Raw genomic sequence first — 17,249 nt, 5'->3', positions numbered from 1 at the left:
GGATGCAACAACATTTCCGTCCCACATGCTCTTGAAGGACTTGCCACTTCCTCATCAAGAGGTGGAGTCTGAGGCCCCTCCCCTGAACCTGGAGGACTGTGGGGGTGGCTTTGACCAACAGAGGATCCCAGAGTGGTGCTGCATGATCCCCGAGGCTCTTAGAAAACCCTGTACACTTTCCTGTAGCACTGTCTCAAGAATGCACTCCGGGGCCTGAATTAGCATGGAAGAAGTCCCTCTACTCTGAGGTCGCCCTGCTGGAGAGACCACAGAGAGTCAGAGAGAGATGCGCACGGTGTCCCCGGTGTTCCAGCCAACAAGCCTCTGAGTCTCCTGCCAGGCACCCGCCACGTGACGGAGTGAGACTCCAGCTGATCCCAGCCTCAGCTCTGGCGGCAGGTACCTGAGGGAAAACTGCCTGGCTGCGTCATCAACTCTGAGAACTCTGAGGGATAACAAGAAAATGACTATTATTATTTTAAGTCCCTTACTTTTGAGGGTTGTTATACAGCAGCATGTAACCAAAATGATGGTTTCGTTTCATGGGATAGAGTGATTAATATCACACCCTACATCGTTTTGGGGTTTCCCCGGTGGCATTGGTGGTAAAGAACTCGCCTGCCCTTTCAGAAGACGTAAGAGACGTGGGTTCGATCTCAGGATCGGGAAGATCCCCTGGAGTAGGAAATGGAGACCTACTCCACTATTCTTGCCTGGAAAATCCCGTGGACAGAGAACCTGGCAAGACAGTGTGGGGCCACAAAGAGTTGGACATGACTGGGTACACACACACCACAGCCCCGCCACACACACACACACACACACACACACACACACACACTATTTCACTTTAACATTTTACTGTAGCCATCATTTTAGGAACAAAAAGTGCTTTTTTCATATTAAGGAAGATAAGCTGTCTTGCCTATTAAGTCATCATGGATACCATGGTACCAGAATCTTCTCAGCTGCATAAACATCAACTAGGCAGAGCTATAACTTTGTCTCTTTATTCTGGTTTCACTGAGCCCATGTTTGATGGAATAAGTACCATGATGGTCAGACCTCCATCATTTGGTTTGAATTGGGGCTCATCCCCATGGGCCTGCCCTGGACCTCTATTACTTCTGTCTTACAGGCCCAGAGGAGGCTATATCCCTTCTAAGATATCACTCATCTGCAGTGAGTAATGGGGAAGCTGAGTTGGCTAGAAATAAACTTGAATGCAGGTTGGAAGCTTGCCTGAGAGATTAAATGAAGATTGAGTTTGGGACACAAAAGACAGTTGATTAAGGAAATAAGGAATCACAAACTTTTATGAAAACCTTGACGGGTTTTCAGAAGAAAGGCATAAATCTGTACCTAAATTCTTGTATTTCCCTGAATCATTCCTCTATTTGTCATTTTCAACAAACATCTATTATAAACCTTCTCTTCACCAGGCTCTGAGTCTGGCCCTGGGACTAAAAGAATGAATAATGCACAGCCTATACCCTTAATACACTCACAAACTAAAGAGAGAAACTGACAAAAAATTTAAATGATTTTTAAGATTTGATAAACAAAGACAATATTTAAGCAATAATTCATGTCATTAGATTTGGAAAGTATACAGATTTTGTTCAAAGCACAGATAAACTGACTTTTATGCCACAATTTTTCTTTTGTGTTAGTCTTACTTGAGAAAAGCTGACTTGTGGTTCTATGAATAAATTAATAAAAACCTCTGCCTTCTAAATGTAGGTAACATAAATGCCTCAGAAATGTGTAGGAAAAAATCCATATATTGAGTAAGAATAATTTGTAAAACCTACTGTATAAAGTGTCAGTAAATGTTCATACATTTATTCACTTAACAAATAATTTTAGTATTTAGTAAGAGTCAAAATAAGACAGCACCATTGCTTTCCCAGTTCTCAGTTTATAATGCATGAGACAGAAATGAACATATAAATAAATGTTGGCTATGCTATGAGGGAGCAAGCAAGCCTCTGATAAGAAGTGAAGTGGGGTCAGGTGACAGACAGTGTCACAAGTTGGAATAGCTGTTTTAGGGAGGGAAGTTCAGGGGTGGAGGAAGGCTTGTCTTAGGTGTTTGAGCTGAGACCTGAATAAACTTAAGGAGTAAGCTGTGAGTCAATCTGGGGAATAATATTCCAAGAAAAAGGAAGAGCAGATCCTTTAATAAATAAATAAAGATCCTGATATAAGGACATGTCTGACATCCTGAAGGAATAGTAAGTACATTGGACTAGAGGGAAAGGGAGGGTACACAGATATAGTCCTGGGGGTAGTTAGGTACCTAACCTGGTTGAATCATGGAGATCATAGCAAAGAATCTGCATTTTATTTAAATACCTCAAGCACTTAAAGCCATGAGATGGGATGAAATTACCCAAGGAGTGGCCTCAGAGGGAGAGGAAGACCTATGGCTAAGTCCTGGATGACTCTGATATTCAGAAATAAGGAGCCAGCAAAGGAGGCTGAGGACGGCAGCCCCGGAGGCAGGAGACAGAACAGAGTCGGGAAGATGGAGGAAGGAAGTGAGAGCTCTTCCAAAGAAAGGGGGGATCAACTGTTTCAAATACCACAGGGGCCACCATCACTCCTGAAACCACACATCCTCATCTGCCCTCTTCAGTCCATGCTGCTCTCGTCCTTAGCCATCTCCCCACCACATCTACATCCTCAGGGTTGAATTCAGATTGGGAATGCCCCCTTCAGAACATATTTCTCAGAAGATGGAAACATCTCAGATTTCTCATTTGCCTCTGTCTTCCTTCCATGGCTTATGTCTCTCTCTGTAGTCTCTTTTTAATAGAGGAATTTAGACGACTCAGAACTCCAAATCCCTTTTAAAACTGGCCTATGACTTTAGACAATACCCTTGGTGACCTTTTTAATGAGCCAAGAATATTCAGGAACATCTTCTACTTTCTTTGATAATCAAAGGATTTCTCACTGTGATCAAGTACAGTTTCTCTTAGAAACACAAGAATTGTTTAACATTTCAAAAGCAATCAACGTAGCTCACCATATTAATAAACAAAAAATAAAACTGTGTGATGATGCTAATGGATGCGGAAATTGATTGTGGGCAAAATCCATTATTCATCCTTGATTTTGGGGGTGGGGGGGAATATCTCAACAAACTAGGAATCAAAGGGGACTCCCTTAACCTGGTAAAAGTCATTTGTGAAAATCTGCATAATAAAAGGTCAGAGACTAAAAGTGAAAGTGAAGTCGCTCAGTCGTGTCCGTCTCTTTGCGACCCCGTGGACTGTAGCCTGCCAGGCTCCTCCGTCCATGGGATTTTCCAGGCAAGAGTACTGGAGTGGGGTGCCATTGCCTTCTCCAGTATGGATGTGAGAGTTGGGCTATAAAGAAAGCTGAGCACTGAAGAATTGATGCTTTTGAACTGTGGTGTTGCAGAAGACTCTTGAGAGTCCCTTGGACAACAAGGAGATCCAACCAGTCCACCCTAAATGAAATCAGTCCTGAGTGTTCATTGGAAGGACTGATGTTGAAGCTGAAACTCCAATACTTTGGCCACCTGATGGGAAGAGCTGCCTCATTGGAAAAGATACTGATGCTGGGAAAGATTGAAGGCGGGAGGAGAAGGGGACGATAGAGGATGAGATGGTTGGATGGCATCACTGACTCAATGCACATAAGTTTGGGTAAACTCTGGGAGTTGGTGATGGACAGGGAGGCCTGGCGTGCTGCAGTCCATGGGGTCGCAGAGTCAGACACGACTCTGAGCGACTGAACTGAACTGAATTGAAGTGATGGATGTAAACTAATTGTAGTAATCATTTCAATATATATATATAATCAAATCATTATTGTGTACACTTTAAACATATACCATATGTCAGTTAGATCTCAATAAAACTAGAGAAATTAAAGAAATAAACATAACAAAAATATATAAAATAAAATAATACGCCACAGGCTCAGAAAACAGTGCAAAGGAGAACTTATGGTACCAAATTTGGAATAAAAAAACAGAGAAACATCGTATCAAAGGCTCCAGCCAACACAGCCAGGCAAGAAAAAGAAAGTCACTTAAATTAGAAAGGGAAAAACTATTATTTATATGATTTCCTAAGTAGAAAATTCATTGGAATCTGCAAAAAAAATTACTAGATTTAATAAGTAAGTTTAGCAGTGTTGCCAGAGCAATATAAAAAAATCAATAGTATTTCCACAAGCATGGAACAGTTGAAACTGAAATTCAAAAATCAATACCATTACAACTGCATCAAAAATAATAGAATACTTAAGGATAAATCTGACAAATGAATTGAAAACCCTATCCACTGTAAAGTACAAAACACAGAAATTAAGGAAGGCTAAAATAAAAGGAGACGCATCAGTCTCATGGGTCAGAAGAATCAGTACTGGTATTATGTCAATTGTCTGCAAATTGATCAATCAGATTTAATGAAATCTCAAATTGCAATTGACATCTTTGCATAAATAGAAAAACTGGATTTCAAAAATTATATGGAAATTCAGAAGGCCTAAAATACTTAAAATGATTATGAAAATGGATGAAGTTGAAGGACGAGCACTGCCTCATTTCTGACCCTAGTATTCAGGACAGTGTGGTGTTGGAGTAAAAGCATACACATACATCACTGGGACAGAAGAGTCCAAAAACAGGCCCACAGTCACGGACAACTGATTCTTGACAAAGGCGCAGAGGGAATTCAGTGGAGAAAAGACAGTCTTTTCAGCAAATGACGCTGGAACATCGAGCGTCCATATGTAGAAGTGTCCATTTCAAAGTAAACCTTGTTTCATACACAAAACTCAACTCAAAATGGGTCCTACACAGAAGCGTAAAACCTAAACTGTAAATTCTAGAAGACAAAGGAGGAAATCTTGTGACCATGGAGACAGGCAAATATTTCTTAAATATGATACCAAAAGCACAATCTATAAATGACAAAATTGATAAGTGGGACTTCATCAAAATGAAAAGCACTTACTGTCTGAAGGACACTGTTAAGAATAACACAAGCAAAATGTAGAAAATGGGAGAAGACATTTGCAAATCATATATCTGATAAAGGACTTGTATCTAGAAGTATAAAGAGCTCTCACATATTAATTATAAGAAAACAGAAAGCCCACTTAAAATAGCAAAAGATTTGAACGGACTCTTCACCAAAGACTTACTAAAGGCAAGTGACCACATTTAAAAATTCAACATCAATGTAATTGAGATGCAGAGAAATGCAAACTAAAATCACAGTGAAGTACCATATAAACCCACTAGAAGGCTAACATTAAAAAGGATGGCCACAGCAAGTGCTGATGAGGATGTGGAAGATGTGGAAATGGGAAGTGATGAAGCCACTGGAGAAAACAGTTTGGCAGTTTCTTGAAATGCTGGTCATGTGTCTCCCATGTGATCCGACGATGCTTGCCCTAGATCGTTACCCGAGAGAAACGAAAGTGTGCATCCATAAAAGGACTTTTCAGGAATGTTCACAGCAGCTTTTTTTTAAAAAAGCTAAAAACCAGGAACAAGCGAAATGCTGATGAATAGGTGAAGGAACAAACTAACCATGGCGTATTCATGCAGTGCAAGAGTGATCATAAGGGATGAACTACTGACACTCACAACACTAATGCACCTGAAAATAAGCGTGCCAGTGGGAAAAGTCAGACATTCCACTTATATAAAACTTACGTAAATTCTAAGACATTCTAGCTAATGGAGACTGAAAAAAGCAGATGAGTGGTTGCCTGGGTTTATGAAGGGGTGGGTGGTGGGAAGGGGCACATTCAAGAGAGTAGAATGGACAAAAGAAACTTTGAGAAGTGACTATGTGTCCATTATCTTCATTCTGGTGACACTTACCCAGGTGTATTCACACGTCAAAACTTACCAAATTGTACACTTACTATGCAATTTATTGCTTGTCAATTCTGCCTCAGTGAAGCTGTCTTTAAAAAGATTTTGTAAATCAGAAGGGATTTCAGGTACATCCTTTGAGTCATATCTGATGAAATGATAGATGAATAGGTAGATAGATATAGAAAATAGATATAGAGAGACAGATATAAAAGATAGATGATAAATAGATAATGAATAGAAGATGATGATGGAGATAGATAGATGATAAATACAAGAAAATAATAGATTACATTTTTTAATGCTATTAAGTGGTAGGAAACAGCAATAATCCGTGTTTGGAAAGGAATCTTGAATTCTTAGACGATCACTAAGGATTGGAAAAGAAGACATGGAGACAAGTTTGGCGACTGTTTGGAGCCCTCGTGAAAGTGAAAGTGTTAGTCGTTCAGGCGTGTCTGACTCTTTGTGACCCCACCCGCTGTACCCCCCAGGCTCCTCTGTCCATGCAATTCTCCAGGCAAGAACACTGAAGTGTGTCATCATTCCCCTCTCTGGGGGATCTTCCCTACCCAGGGGTCGAACCCAGGTCTCCTGAATTGCAGGCAGATTCTTCAGTGACTGAGCCATCAGGAAGATAGTTCAGAGACCCCACGCTAATGAACTACTTACTGGAGGAAGCTTTGACTCCAGAGGTGCTCTAGAAGGCCTTCCGAAGTCAACAGTTCATCTGAGCCAATCCTGCTCTTTCTGAGGGAGATGCAAATTCCCCAATTCACATCACCGCCCTACAAGAGGGCAAACATGAGTTCCATGAACTTCATATCTATGTCAGTCCATTAGACGCATCCACACAAGCCCAGACCTACCAAACACTGAGACCAAGAAAGCAACTGAAATTCAGACACCTCTGAAGCAAATTGCAACTGAGTACTGGGGCCTGGAAGAAAAAGAGGGAAAAATACAGAAGGCTGGGTATCATTTAAGAGGACATACTTTGGACACCTGAGATCACCTTCCCTGGTCTGTCAGTTTCTTGATACTTGGGCAAGTTACACAACCTCTTTGGGTCTTAATTTCTTTCTTTTGGACATGAAGTCAGTAATAATTACTTTCCATTAAATTTGTTGGGAGGGCTAAAATAAATGATTCATGTAAAGCTTTTAGCCTAGAGTCTACTGTTAGCTTAAGTGTGCATTTAAGTGTATGCCAGTTTGAGGGCTAGTTTAAAAATTACTAGTAAACTCTTTACCTCAGAAGGTGTCTGGATCCAAAGCTAATCCTGGCCCAGGAAATATAGTTTCAGACGGTTCTGAAATGAAGATGTCCACTGATCAGCTGTGGGTCCCTCCACCCATCAGTACATGTGGACTGTGGGGTCTGGGACAATCACCATGAAAACGCTGTTTATGAATTAATGTTTATGCTTATGAATGCCAGCCAGCACCTTCCCATCCTCTACATGCACCAAGTTGTGAGGACAAATGAGCTGCACATAAAACCTGCTACTGCTGCTGCTAAGTCACTTCAGTCGTGTCCGACTCTGTGCAACCCCATAGACAGCATCCCACCAGGCTCCCCCATCCCTGGAATTCTCCAGGCAAGAACACTGGAGTGGAGTGCCATTTCCTTCTCCAATGCATGAAAGTGGAAAGTGAAAGTGAAGTCCCTCAGTTGTGTCCGACTCTTCGGGCCCCCATGGACTGCAGCCCACCAGGCTCCTCCATCCACGGGATTGTCCAGGCAAGAGTACTGGAGTGGGGTGCCATCACATAAAACCTTGCCTACAGTAAATGCTCAGTAAGCCTTATTTCACAGCTGAGAAAGCAGGCTGATAGGCCTTAACGGACCTGAAGCCATAAGGACTAAGAAGTGACAGACTAGACACTTTGGTACCAAATTCTGAGCTCTTTCTACAATACAAAATGCCTCTTAGCACCTATGACAGAAGTTTATGGGTCAGGAACATCACATGGCAGCTAATATTTGAAAAATGACCAAGATGCCCTCCATGGAGTTGCTTCACCCCAAGTGAAGTGATTTGCACAAAAACACCAGCAAAGGCTGCTGTGTGAATCCAAATCTCCTGGCCACAGCTGTAATTTTCTCCCAGTATCTTTTCTTAAACATATCCACTCAACTCTTTTCTAAAATTTTTGTTATATGTCCTTAAAATGAAAGGTCCTAGAGTTCAGAAGTCACCATCTGTTTAATCTGTGCACTTCATTTTCTCATACACAACTGCATGCATACACACACACACACACACACACACACACCACACTGACACACACTTCCACATTACACAGTACCAACACATCAGGGCTATAAAATAAACGTTGCTGACTGCCTTGTACCTCTACTGACTGGCCTTTTATCTTTTCTTCACCAGGTAAAAGGAAAAAGAAAATTGCAATAACAATAAATCCCAGACTGAGTAATTACATAGGGTGGGAAGTAGATCGTAGTAGGAGACTGTGAAGAGCTCAGGTTTTGGGTGGGGCGCGAGGGAACCTCACTCTAGCCTTTGCTTGCTGACTTTGGCACAATTACTCAACTCTAAGTTCCCAGGTGCCTCCCACACCAGTAAGCAGGAATAATAACAAAATATGCTTCACAGTGTTGTGGAAAGAATTAAATCAAATAATTCCTGGAGCAAACATCACAATTCCTGGAAGGTGATAAAGCCTAGTAAATCTTGATTGTTGCTATCTATCCATCATTATCATCACTAATATTCATATTATTATCATTCAAAACCCACAGAAACAATAAGAGGGGAAACAGTGAAAACATAAATGATGGGGTTTGGAAATCCCTTTGGATCAAAACATAGCTGTGTCGGTAGATAGGGTTTAATTCGTTTCATTCATCAGCTGTGCAGGGCAATGCATTACAGTCAACGGATGCTAGGGAATAAGATCGGCATGGTTCTTACCCATTCGTGCATTGAATCCTCAAAATTATGGTCCTTTACGTTAGGTAAACCCACTTGGCAGATAAAAACACTCAGAACAGAAGAAGTTGGAACTTAAAGGTCGACACTGGAACCTGGGATTAATTCATACGTTCAACAAATATTTATTGAGAGCCTTTTGCGTGGTAGGTGCTTTGCTAAGCCCCGGGGGCATACAGAAATGAATCTCACAGATAGAAGTGCTTCTTCTCACGTGGCTTCCTTTCTAGTCGTGAGGACCAGACAATATCAAATATGCATAACACAGAGCACCAGATCCTGACAAGTATTCTGTGCGTGTGTACTTGGCCACTTCAGTCGTGTCCTATTCTTCTCGACTGTTTTGGAGCTATGGACTGTAGCCCACCAGGCCCCTCTGTCCATGGGGCTCTCCAGGGACACATACTGGAGTGGGACAACACCCTGCCCTCCTCCAGGGGATCTTCCTGACCGTGGGACTGAGCCAGCATCTCCTGCACCTCTTACAACATCACAGGCAGACATTTTTTACCACTGACCCACCCGGAAAGCCCTGACGAGTATTACATGACACAGTAAATCAGAAAATGGAGATGGAATGTTAGGTGCAATTTTAATAAGGTTATCTGGGAAAATCTTCCCAAGTAGGTGACACTTGAGGAAAGACAGAAAAGGTGGAGCAACTAAGGAGTGACATATCTGATGAAGGTCCATCTAGGACCTTCCAGAAACCTTCGGTCGGCTCAGGGATTTCAGGACCGCCTCCTTGACCTCCTTGTTCCGCAGGCTGTAAATGAGAGGGTTCAGCATCGGGCTCACCACCGTGTAGAGCACCGACACCACCCTGTCCGCCTCCGAGGACTGGCCCGAGTTGTCCCGCAGGTACATGAAGATGAGGGTCCCAAAGAAGAGAGCCACAGCAGCGAGGTGGGAGGCGCAGGTGGAGAAGGTCTTGGCGCGGCCCCCGGAAGAGCGCATCTGCACAATGGCCAGGACGATGAACGCGTAGGAAACCAAGATGATCAGGATACAAGCGGGCATAACCAAAACGGCAAACACAATGATCACCACCTCCTGGGTGTAGCTGTCCCCACAGGAGAGCTTTAACAGAGGGGGGAGGTCACAGAAAATAAAGTCGATCTGGTTGTTCCCGCAAAAGGAGAGCGTGAAGGCGGTGACTGTTCGAATCAAGGCACTGGAGAAGCCTGCCGCGTACGCCCCCACGACCAAAACCCAGCGGGCCTTCTCGGTCACGATGGCGACGTAGAGCAGGGGGCGGCACACGGCCACGCAGCGGTCGTAGGCCATGATCGCCAGGAGGTAGCAGTCCATGGACGCGAAGAAGGTGAAGAGGAAGAACTGGGCGGCGCAGCGCGCCCTGGAGAGGACGACGCCGCGTTCCAGCAGGACCCCCAGCACCTGGGGGACGACGGTGGACGAGTAGCAGATGTCCACGAGGGCGAGGTGGCCGAGGAAGAAGTACATGGGGGTGTGCAGCCGGCGATCCTGGCGGATCAGGAGGATCATTCCACAGTTCCCCAGCAGAGTGAGCAGGTAGAAACCCAGAAAGACCGCGAAGAGCGGAAGCCCCCAGTGGGGGTGGTCAGCGAACACCGTCAAGAGGAATTCTGTCACTACCGTGGAATTCCTGCCAGGCATCCAACTCAGCGGTTTGCCTGTGAAGGCGGAGACCCCAGCGCCCCATAAGGGGGTCCCTGAAAAGACGTTCAAGCCATTTTCAAGGAAGAGATTTAAGCTGAGTGTCTGATAGGTAAAGCTCTGGACATCAGCAAACTTGGCAGCCTAATGTGGAAATGAACAAATACAGAGCTCGCAACCATATAGGATAAAAAGTCATGAATGCTTCCACTGTAATATGCACCACAACTCTCTGTCCTTTCATCGGTCCATGGACATATAGGTTGTTTGCATGCCCTAGCTCTTGTAAAGTGCTGCCATGAATACTGGCAGCATATTTCTGTTTTGTTTTCTCAGGGAATATGCCCAGGAGTGGGATTGCTGGGTCACATGGTAGATCTGTTCCTAGATTTTTAAGGAGGAGAAATCAACACAACATTGTAAAAAACAATTTTTTAACTTAAATTTTAAAAAGTAATGGCTGCTTCCCTTATACTAAGAATGAAGACCAAGTGATTCTCTAACTTACGTCCGCTCTTTTTTTTAATTAATTTTGATTGGAGTATAGTCGCTTTACAATGTTGTTAGTTTCTGCTGTACAGCAAAATGAATCAGCTGTATGTATACAAATATCCCCTCTACAAGTCAGCTTTTATTTATTTTTAATTGGAGGATAATTGCTTTACAATGTTGTGTTGGTTTCTGCCATACAGCAAGGTGAATCAGCCTTAAGTAAGCATTTGTTCCCTCCCTCTAGAACCTCCCTTCCACCCCTCACCCCATCCACCCCTCTAGGTTGTCACAGAGCACCTGATTAAGCTCTCTGTGTTACACAGCGACTTCCCACTAGCTATCTACTTTATTATATATGATAATGTACATGTTTCAGTGCTACTCTCTCAATTCATCCCTTCCTCTCCTTCCCCACCCCTACAAGTCAGCTTTTGTATGTGCAACTCTGTCCCCAATTATCTGTTTGATCTTCCACAAGGCACTTAACCTCTCTGAACCTCAATTTCCTCTTCTGCCAAAAGGGGATCATTATATCCGCCCTGCTTATGAGATAATACTAATGCAAAGATTAAAATAGATGCAGAAGTGCTGTACCTATATATGGTGGCTATTTAAATTTTTAAATGAACATTTTAAGGAAGGGCAATTTATATTCTATGAACAAAAAAAAGCATAAATAACAACAAAAAATCCATTAGCAATCAGCAGTGAGCTGTGCTTATAGGAATATTTCTATTTTCAGCCTGACAACATGCATCTTTAACAAATAGCTGTTATCCTAGTTAGAGTTCGCTGGCTTATCCAGGGTTTTCTGTTTGTTTTCTTTGATTTTTGCAAGTACTTGCATTAACCTTTGACTCCAAAGAGCAGACATAAGCTCCTTTTAGCACCTCGCAAAGCTCCATAAGCACCGTTGGTTGTTCTCACAGTCCCTAATAAAAGCAGCAGTGATAACAAGTGAGTGAAAGTCACTCAGGCGTCTCTGACTCCTTGCAACCCCATGGACTATGCAGTCCACAGAATTCTCCAGGCCGGAATACTGGAGTGGGTAGCCTTTCGCTTCTACAGGGGATCTTCCCAACCCAGGGGTCAAACCCAGGTCTCCCACGTTGCAGGCGGATTCTTTACCAGCTGAGCCACCAGGGAAGCCCTTGATAATAATAAACAGCATCCAAATTTGAAAGAAGAACTATTTCTGCAGCCTGGTGTTGCCCAAGCACTGCCAGAGGAATCTGGATTAATGGATTTGAGGGCTCTTAATAGAGTTCTAGAATAGGGCTGTAAAGGAGGATTTCAGTCATGTTTGCTTACCTGATGTACCAGCAGCCAAGTCAAAACTAAGCTGACCCATTAGACATAATAACAAGGACTGGAAATTAGATTTTGAAGCACGAGCAGAGGCATGAACCATCCTTACCTGATTTCCACTTCACTAGCGTCTTCTTTCTTTGTTTAGTGTTTCCTCTGTCAATGACCGGCTGATCTAGAGGAGACCTGGGTTCTAGCTCACTCACATTAGATGTATGACCCAGGGCAAGTCACTTTTCTTCTCTAGACTTCAATTATTTTGTCTTCGTCCTCTTTAAATAGACAAAAATGCAGCGTGAGTCCATAGTCCCAGCAACTTGGTTCATGGGGGGTTGCTTCCAGAACCACTGTCTTATTCTAACTTCATGGAATTCCTCTCACCCTTGACAAAACAATGCATCCCTGATGTTAGAATCACCAGGATTTTTTTCAGACTTGGCCCAGGATATCGGGGCCTGGGGATTGGCCTCTCTCCCTGAGCTTCTGATCCCGCACTAGACCTTTCTGGCGGTGCTTTTTGTACTTGCCACCCTAGCATCATGCCATAATTGGTCCCCGGGGTAAGTCTCCAGGGAAAGACAATTTATCTTCCCACCAAAATGACTAATAATTTGAAGTTTTCTCTTTAATTTCAAACTCCCAAAGCCCCATCCTACATCTTGCCACCAGGGTCTGATGGAGCTGATGCCTTGTCTCATTTCTACCTTGTACCAAAAGAAATATATTTCTTTGAAGGTTTTCTGTATCTCAGTTGAGAACTTCAACTGGGGCATTCTGCACAGTGACACCCTAGCCAAATACATGCTTGTGCTCAGTCGCTCAGTCATGTCCGACTCTTTGCGACCCCATGGATGGTAGCCCTCCAGGTTCCTGTCATCCATGGGATTCTCCAGACCAGAAGACTGGAGTGGGTTGCCTTTCCCTTCTCCAGGGGGTCTTCCCGACCCAGGGATTGAACCCAGGTCTCCTGCATTGCAGGCGGATTCTTACCCGCCTGAGGACCTGATCCCCAAAGGAGGCTGTTTTGTAAGCACAGGCTTCCCCCCCCACCCCCATGGCCAAGACTTGCTATAATTGGTGACTCTGATAGTTCACCATTTGACAGAAAGAGAATCTTCAGAGTGGAAGGGTCAAGATGATAATTGCAAAGGCAGATGTGAGGGGGTCCTGAGCAGACTTCCCCCAGGCAAACTGAGCACACTCTTAATGGTGACCTGCCTCTGCTCCAGGGCACTGCTTCTCAAACTCAGCGGGTGTAAGAATTACGCAGGGAATTGATTTAACACATGAATACTATTGTTCAACATCCATAAATTCTGATGCAGTGTCTATGCCAGAGAGCACAGGCATCTACATTGCTAACAGACACTGCAGGGGGTTCTGATAAATTAATCTTCAAAAATTAGATCTAGAGATGGTGTCTGGGGAAGCATTCTCAGGAGCTCTAGTCCTGCTAGATCCGCTGTGTTCTGTGTGCGTACGTGGGCATGATCAGTCATGTCGAACTCTTTTCAACCCTAAAGACTATAACCCACCAGGCTCCTCTGTCCATTTTCCAGGCAAGAATACTGGAGTGGGTTGCCATTTCCTCCTCCAAGGATCTTCCCACCCCAGGGATCAAACCCATGTCTCCTGAATCTCCTGCATTGACGGGCAGATTTTTTACCACTTGAGCCAACTGGGAAGCCTGTGCTGTGTACCATAAAGTAAAATAGCAAAGGCATATTCTTGAAGAGCATGGTTTTTCTGAAGCCCCATCAGTACTTCCCTTCCTTATAGGAGATCTAAGATCATCAGGGTGGGTTTTATGTTTTTTTGTTTTTTGTCATATAAATTTAAAAACATAGCTACAGAGAGGGCTATGCAGCTACTTGGTGGCAAAACAATGACGTGAGCCAAGTCAGTGCTCTACTAAGCCTGTTTGGAAGATGGCATAAGACAAGAGGATCTGGGGTAATGATTCTCAACTTCGCTGCCTAACACAATCACCTGGGAACTTTTTAAAACCTGAGGCCCCGATTGTATCCCTACACAATTAATCCAGAATATTTGAGTGTATGAGCCAGATATCCATATGTTTTAAATCCACAGTTAATTACATTGGGCAGCAAAGTTTGAGAACCACTGCCAAAGGGTTCTCCTACTTTATAAAGGCTTATGTTTATCCAGGTGTCTTAGTAGACATGCCAGGAAAGAAAATAGGCTTACCATTCTCATAAGTTTGGAAATCACTGCATACCTCATTCTCCTAGCGGAAAATCTTATGGCATATCAGCATGTTAATGGATCTATAAGGTCCAATTACTAAGAAACCTTGTCAACATTCTTTAACCCACCATTTCCCAAAAGTATTTGACCACAGACCTTTTTCACTGAAAGCAGATTAACACCCTGCAGAACTAGAGTTCCTAGGGAAAGGATATCCTTAGGCAGGGCAGCTCTAGAAAAGCTCAGCAGTTGACCAAATGCCATCAGCAGAGCAGTAATCCTTCCAAAAAAGGCATCTCTTGATGACTCAGCTCAGGATCTGGCTGCTTTAAGTCTCAGTCAGACTGGCTGCCCCTCAAGCAATCACTCCTGCTGGGAAAGGAATTTGGAGGGGAACAGAAGGAGAGCCGCATCCTTCTAGATGGATGTCTCAAGAGCGATGGAAGAGGAAACCATTGCCCTTTAAGAAAGACTTTTCCTTCAGTTATTAGGTGTCCAGTGGCTGAGCCTCCGCGGTTTTGGTGAAAGCAGGGCATATCGTCAGCTTGTTACCATGTCCAAGCCCACTGTGCTCACTGCACAAGAGGCCAGTGAATCGCAGGGATAAGGTGTTGAGGCAAAGAATCCAACCTTATTCAGAAAACTGGCTGATTGTGAAGATGGCAGGCTAATGTCTCAAAATAACCATCTTTTGGGGGTCCAGATGCCAGGTTCTTTTATGGATCAGAGATAGGGAGAGGTGAGAAAACAAAGTGAAAAAGGTCATTTAGTCTTGCATGTATCTCCTAAAATGGCAAGCCTCAGGAAGGGGAATGTGTTAATTTCTTCCTTCCTACCATCTCCAGGTGGACAGGGTTCTGAACAAAGGCACTTTACCTTAATGGTCAGGCAGAGGGACGGGATTCTCTGAGCCAGGCCATTATATGTGATTACGATAACAAAAGTGGCCAAAGAAACAGATCTAGCCCAGAAGAGTGAATTTTGACTCCTCCGTGTTTCAAGCTCTTCCCCTGGGATCCATCTCTACTATTTTCCCCCATCCATACTTGGGTGGGTCTCATGCTAGAGTGAGGCTGAGGATAGCCTACATGTATGTGTGCTTAGTCGTGTCTGCCTCTTTGTGACCCCGTGGTCTGTAGCCCACCAGGCTCCTGTGTCCATGAGATTTTCCAGGCATGAATATTGGAGTGGGTTGCCATGTCCTCCTCTAGGGGATCTTCCTGACCCAGGGATTGAACCCCTGTCTCACCTCTCCTGCATTGGTAGGCAGAATCTTTTACCACTAAGCCAACCAGGAAGACTGAAGATAGCCTAGCGCCCATAAGTTTGCTGTGGAAAAACTCATCTTGCTGTAACAGCTTATCATGGTATCTCTGCCCTCACTTTACAGATTCTAGAACTCCAGAATTTTTATTCTTCCCTATAAGATGCCAATGTAAAGCATAGAAAGTTTGTCTCAGGCTATTGCATCTTCCTTAGCCTTGGCACCCATTTCCATATCTCTCAGTTACCTGGTTCTCAGGCACTCACTTCCCATCCTAATTCATGCTCAGAGACATCTCTGAGATGGTCCTCTTCTGAAGAAAGTGGCTGACAATGCATAATGTGGGTTCTCTAAAGTGTAAAAATCATTTACACTTTAACAGAATTAAAGCCTGGATATATAGAATGCCATATGACAAAGGGACTCAAAATGCTCTCATTCCAACCTCTCCCCAATTTTGCAGAAGGAGAAATCGAAGTATAGACTGGGAACTCTCTTATGGAAGAACACACAGCTGATTAGCAGCAGTCACCATCCAGCTTTCCTTCTGTCATATCCTACAATCTCCAGAAAAGTTTGTCAACTTAAAAAAATATTCACAACCTAAAAGATGAGTTATGTTTTATTCAGTGGGAATTTTAAGACTTCAGGCCCAGGAGACAGCAACTCATATAAGCCTGAAAGAACTGCTCCTAGGAGGCAAGGTGGGGAACCAGGTTACATAGAAGTTTTGCAACAAAGGGTAGGTAGCCAGAACATCAAAAGATTATCATAAATTAAAGAAAACCAGATAGCCCAAGCTAAGGACTTTAGTGCTTCTCTATGTATGGAAAGATGCAAGAGTCTGGGCTCAAAGAAATCATTCCTTTGATGTGCACCTCAGCTATCTGGGGCCAGTATCCTGTATTTCCACATGCTGAGCTTCCTCGGGGCTCACCATAGGGAGTGACAGCAGTCTGACAGCTGCTAGTGGAAGGTATTCTTTTCCTTCCTTAGGGCTTCCTTTCCTCAGGGCTCAAGGGCTCACACTGGAAGGCTGCAATCACTGGGAGACTGTGACATCATTTGTTTACTGAGGTGGCAAGAAATAGTCCATTTCTCACAGCTAAGCAGGCTAATTTCAAGCAAAGGAATCAGAAGCTAAGACAGGGGATTTAAGAGTGAATCCAACCACATCTTGGCACCTTGAAAATTATGCCATATTGCTCAGCTCTCCTGCAACCAATGTAGGTAGTACCTGCTATCTTGTACTGTCTCCAGAAGAGCGGTGGCTTTTCTTCTCCAATCTCTTCTACTAAACAGTGTGGTCCCCAGGACTTCTCTTTCAGGTCTGGGGCAAAGGATGGTGGGATCGTCTCCTCAAGTCACTAGAGAGACCATAATACCAAGTCCCTTCTTTGATGGTTCTCGAAGGACCTGGCTTGTAATATGAAGTCTCCTTGGAGGAAATCATTTGTCAGGAGACAACTGAGAAGGGTGATGGGAGGAGTCCTATTGCCAAGTCCAGACTCTCT

At 43.7% G+C, this 17,249-nt stretch overlaps 1 protein-coding gene across 1 annotated transcript; it reads right to left on the bottom strand.

Moving 5' to 3' along the window:
• Positions 1–9,398: 9,398 nt before the first annotated feature.
• LOC147358801 (olfactory receptor 9Q2-like) lies at positions 9,399–10,598 on the bottom strand. The gene has a single exon (XM_086338737.1). The coding sequence runs from the start codon at positions 10,461–10,463 to the stop codon at positions 9,519–9,521; it is 945 nt and encodes a 314-aa protein (XP_086194863.1). The 5' UTR covers positions 10,464–10,598; the 3' UTR covers positions 9,399–9,518.
• Positions 10,599–17,249: the final 6,651 nt, after the last annotated feature.

This window comes from Bos grunniens, chromosome 15, assembly GCF_055505025.1.
Source record: "Bos grunniens cultivar Pamir isolate PY7600 chromosome 15, Bosgru_T2T1.0, whole genome shotgun sequence".
NCBI classification, from domain to species: Eukaryota; Metazoa; Chordata; class Mammalia; order Artiodactyla; family Bovidae; genus Bos; species Bos grunniens.
The sequence above is the reverse complement of the archived record's forward strand: the minus strand, read 5'-3'. Positions and strand labels throughout refer to the sequence as shown.